The sequence below is a fragment of the Micropterus dolomieu genome, unplaced genomic scaffold, assembly GCF_021292245.1.
Source record: "Micropterus dolomieu isolate WLL.071019.BEF.003 ecotype Adirondacks unplaced genomic scaffold, ASM2129224v1 contig_8988, whole genome shotgun sequence".
Lineage (NCBI taxonomy): Eukaryota > Metazoa > Chordata > Actinopteri > Centrarchiformes > Centrarchidae > Micropterus > Micropterus dolomieu.
Window position 1 is genome coordinate 1 of NW_025737974.1, and position 4,538 is coordinate 4,538.

General features: G+C 40.5%; 1 protein-coding gene across 1 annotated transcript; it reads left to right on the forward strand.

The window, feature by feature from the left end:
- Positions 1–1,523: 1,523 nt before the first annotated feature.
- On the forward strand, positions 1,524–4,388 carry LOC123965270 (TRPM8 channel-associated factor homolog). The gene is made up of 4 exons (XM_046041836.1): positions 1,524–1,694; positions 3,087–3,297; positions 3,591–3,827; positions 4,156–4,388. The coding sequence occupies exons 1-4, from the start codon at positions 1,590–1,592 to the stop codon at positions 4,386–4,388; spliced, it is 786 nt and encodes a 261-aa protein (XP_045897792.1). The 5' UTR covers positions 1,524–1,589.
- The last annotated feature ends 150 nt before the right edge of the window (positions 4,389–4,538 follow it).

The window sequence follows — 4,538 nt, forward strand, 5'->3', positions numbered from 1 at the left end:
CATTCAGATGGTAGAGTCAGAATTTGGCGTAAACAGAATGAGAACATGGATCCATCATGCCTTGTTACCACTGTGCAGGCTGATGGTGGTGGTGTAATGGTGTGGTGCCTACCTGAGCATTGTTTCTGACCATGTCCATCCCTTTATGGCCACCATGTACCCATCCTCTGATGGCTACTTCCAGCAGGATAATGCACCATGTCACAAAGCTCCAATCATTTCAAATTGGTTTCTTGAACATGACAATGAGTTCACTGTACTAAAATGGCCCCAACAGTCACCAGATCTCAACCCAATACAGCATCTTTGGGATGTGGTGGAACGGGAGCTTCGTGCCCTGGATGTGCATCCCACAAATCTCCATCAACTGCAAGATGCTATCCTATCAATATGGGCCAACATTTCTAAAGAATGCTTTCATCACCTTGTTGAATCAATGCCACGTAGAATTAAGGCAGTTCTGAAGGACAAAGGGGGTCAAACACAGTATTAGTATGGTGTTCCTAATAATCCTTTAGGTGAGTGTATGTAGAGATGTGTGTTGTCTGCATAGAAGGGAAAGTTGAGGCTATGTTGATGACTTATACAAGGGACAACTCAAAACTACAACAAGTAGATCCATATTGTTGCGTTAGAAACACATTTGCAGTCATAAACACAGTATTTAGTACAAGATGGTACACTGGAAAAATGTATTTTCTATATTAATGTCTACAGATAAATATCAAAAACTGTAAATTAAGACACAAAAGGCAAACATGTCATCTATAATGACTCTAAGGTCATATTAACAGGGTTTTCCTAGCCATTATGAGGAGAAGTGCTCACTAACACAGATTTTGACAGATTTATGAACGATATTTGAGAGAAATAGGCCTTTTGTGTACATAGAGAAAGTCTTATATCTTTGAGTTCAGCTCATGATGAATATGGCAAAGTATATGTATATGTTCAGTATATGTGTGCAAAGACGGAATGTACAGTATATATAGGGTTGTAGTGATGTGTGATAAATTCATGTTCTTATAATCCAAGTCAGTTCCAGTCAGATCACAGTAGATCAAATCAGATTTGCTGGAATGTCTTTCAGGGAACAAGATCCTGAACAAAATGGGCTTGAGCCTGTTGGGGACAACAATTGAAGGAGGTTTATACAAGGCCCCTGTGCCCAGCCAGGCCATCAAAGATACCTACCACTTCCGCAAACTTCTGCACTGCTTCGCTGGCCATGTAATCAATGGCAAAGAACTTAGCAAAGATGAGGAGGAATGTCTTAAAAAGCTGGGTGGGGACTGTGCCAAGTACTTGCACATGAAGGCTCATGACTGCTCCTCCTACATGCAGATTGTGTCCACCCTCACTGACATCTTAATAAAGTCAGACATGCCTCAAGTAAGTTGACAAAATACAGTAACATGTACGCTTTAGAAAACATTCCAGCAGAACAGCACAAGGCTAACAACCAATCAGATGTGTTAGAGCCACATCTTTAATAATATTCACTTCATTTTCTTTAAAGGTGAGTGTCAGCTGCCCTGCAAAGTCTCCCAAAGACCACCTACTCCTCAGTGTGGCAGCAGGGGTATACAATGTTTGCCCAGATCCTGATGCTCTCCTGCCCTACATCATCAAGGATAACCCATTGCTGCCAGTTGTTTACAACCACAGGATCAAGATTAATGTTAACACAGCAGGTCAGACCTTGTTGGAAAAATATGTGAACTATTCATGAATTATGTTTTGTACTTTTACATTGTATAAATCTATGTAAATTATGGCTACAACTAACAACTATTTTGATGGTCGATTATTCTATCAATTATTGAAACGAATAATCGACTATTCGGAAAATGATTTGCTAAATGACATGCCTCTAATTAAGCTATCAGCTTTTAAATTACACTTGAGGTTGGTTTAGGCATGTGCTAATTAACAGTCTAGACAATAAAATCAATACTGCTTTCAAAAATACATCTTTTAATAAAGGTTTCTTCTCCAGCAACAGAAAGTTCCACTGAAAGAACTCTTTTCTTTTCTCTTTTTCTTTACAAAGTATGAAAGTACAGTGTTGTCTTATCTTGTGCATTCTGCAGCAACACCTTGTCCATCTGTAAAAGTTGCCATGATTGATGCATCGTTTATTATTGTAAAGTTAGGGCACATCTGGAAAGTGAACATGACCTTTGTGTATCATAATTATTTTCTACGTTAACTGTAATGTATATAAAATGTTATAGCTCAATACGTGAAGTAACATGGCTTTAACATTAAGTTTGCTTGTTAACTAGCTTACCGAGATGACTCTTCAATATCCATAGAGCCGACTTTTCTAGCCTCCTCTCCAGATGCTCTGGCATAACTGACGTGCTCCCAGTCCAGGAGAGCTGGCTGCAGTTCACAACCTTTTTGGCTGAGTGAAGAATCAAATGTTCCCATACTCTGGAGGTTTTGGGTTGTGAAGGTGTTTATACTATCGCTGATGTTGTGTTGTTTTATTAACTTACATCACTTTACTCCATTAAGCTTATGGGGTTGCTACGGCCCGATGACGTCATGAACGAAACGATTATTAAATTTGTTGGCAACGAACATTTTTTGTCGACTACGTTGATTATTTGCTGCACCCCTAATGTAAATATGACTGATATTAATCTTTGCTTCTGCTGTTTTGTGTGTGTGTGTGTGTGTCAGGAGGGGAAGAGTGGATCAGTACAGGTCTCTACCTCTCTCCTGGTATGAAGACTTACATGACCATACCAGCAGAGATAGTCAACAAGGGATGGAAGGTAGAGTGCACAAACTTGAGTTAATTATGTTTCTGTTAATGTTTCACACCCAATGGAGGGCCAGGCCATCCCATGCAAGCCTCAGTCCTAACAAATTACCAGCTCACTCCCAGCAGTCCATACCCCAGTCCAACTAAACCTACTTTGTGGCAGACAGTGCAAGTCATTCAGTCCTCTCAGGTCATTCAATCTTTAAATGTACTACAGTCATCATCATATCCACCTTTTCAGCCTTGCATCTTTTTATTTATAGTACAAACTACACTAATTCTCAGTAACACAATTCCATGTCTTCCTCAGATCCAGATAGGATGTCAAACAGACCATCTCAACGCTGCAGAGTTGAAGAGAGCACCATGTGTTCATGAGCGATTTCCTGTTACCTCAGAGCTGATGCAGGTGTGGAACCTGTGGGGTGGACTCATCTACCTGGTAGCCCCACCCAAAACACAAGTGTACGGGGTAGAGGTCACAGTGAAGATGGCTGTGCCTGCGCCGTACTATAGATCAGGTGAGTCTGTGATATGTGCCTGCTGATACGTTTATTCTCAGGGGGGTAAATAGAAGGTGTGTAGTGATTTTTGTCCATTATAGTAGGGGATAATATGGTTGTTTTGGGATTCAGGGCAGTGTAATTAAGAAGATCTAGTTGTAATGCAATATCATTAGTTCTCACCAAATGTCAGTTGTAATGGACAATTCAAGTGAAATAGTTTAGCAGGTGTCACATAAAAATATATAATTTTACAAAATTGTGCAATAATTCTTTGATGTGATTTGAATCCCTCCCTTTGTTTTTTTCAGGTGTGACAACAGCAGCTGATTGGTTGTTGTTGCGCACAGCCCCTTCACCCTGGGCAGAGTTGGAGTTTGACAACATCATCCTTACTGTACCATCAGATGTTGTTCGGGACCTAGAGCGCCCTGATGAGCTGGCGGCACTCTGGGATGACATCATGAAGGGCATTGCAGATCTTGCTGCCATCCCACACAAATTTCCTTGCAAAGAACGTTTTGTTACTGATGTGCAGATTTCCTGTGGTAAGTGTGTTTGACGTTGACTAGTTATTATTTTCTTATCCTATTCACAGAGCTAAGACAAGTAGACAGACAACTATTCACATTCATACCTATATCTAAATCACCAGGACTCTCAGGGACTTTAGATGACAAGTACATACTGCATTATGATTGTCATAATGCAGTATGTACTTGTCATCTAATGAGTTTTAAAAAATGCAACACTTCTTTAAAATTACTAATTGAATGAGGATGTTTTGTGCTTTGCTCAAATTGCATGCACTTGCCCTATAATGTGATGTTTCTCTACCATAGATATGGAACTCTAAAGATTTGTTTCTCTGTTCAGGTTGGATGCATTCAGGTTATCCTATCATGGCACACATGCCCACAGCAGCTGAGGTGGTCAACATCAACTATATTAGGAGTGAAGGCATGTGGGGCCCCATACACGAGCTTGGACACAACCAACAGAGAAGCTGCTGGGAGTTCCCACCACACACCACAGAGTGTACATGCAACCTGTGGTCAGTGTATGTGCATGAAGAGGTGCTGAGGATCAACAGGGAACAGGTGGAGTAAATTAGTTTAATTTATTTGACAACACCAGAGACCAATGGCTAAAACAGCCTGGTCTTAAGGTAAAGGTACTTTAATTGTTACATACACATACAGTGGGGCCAAAAAGTATTCAGTCAGCCACCGATTGTGCAAGTTCTCCTACTTAGAAAG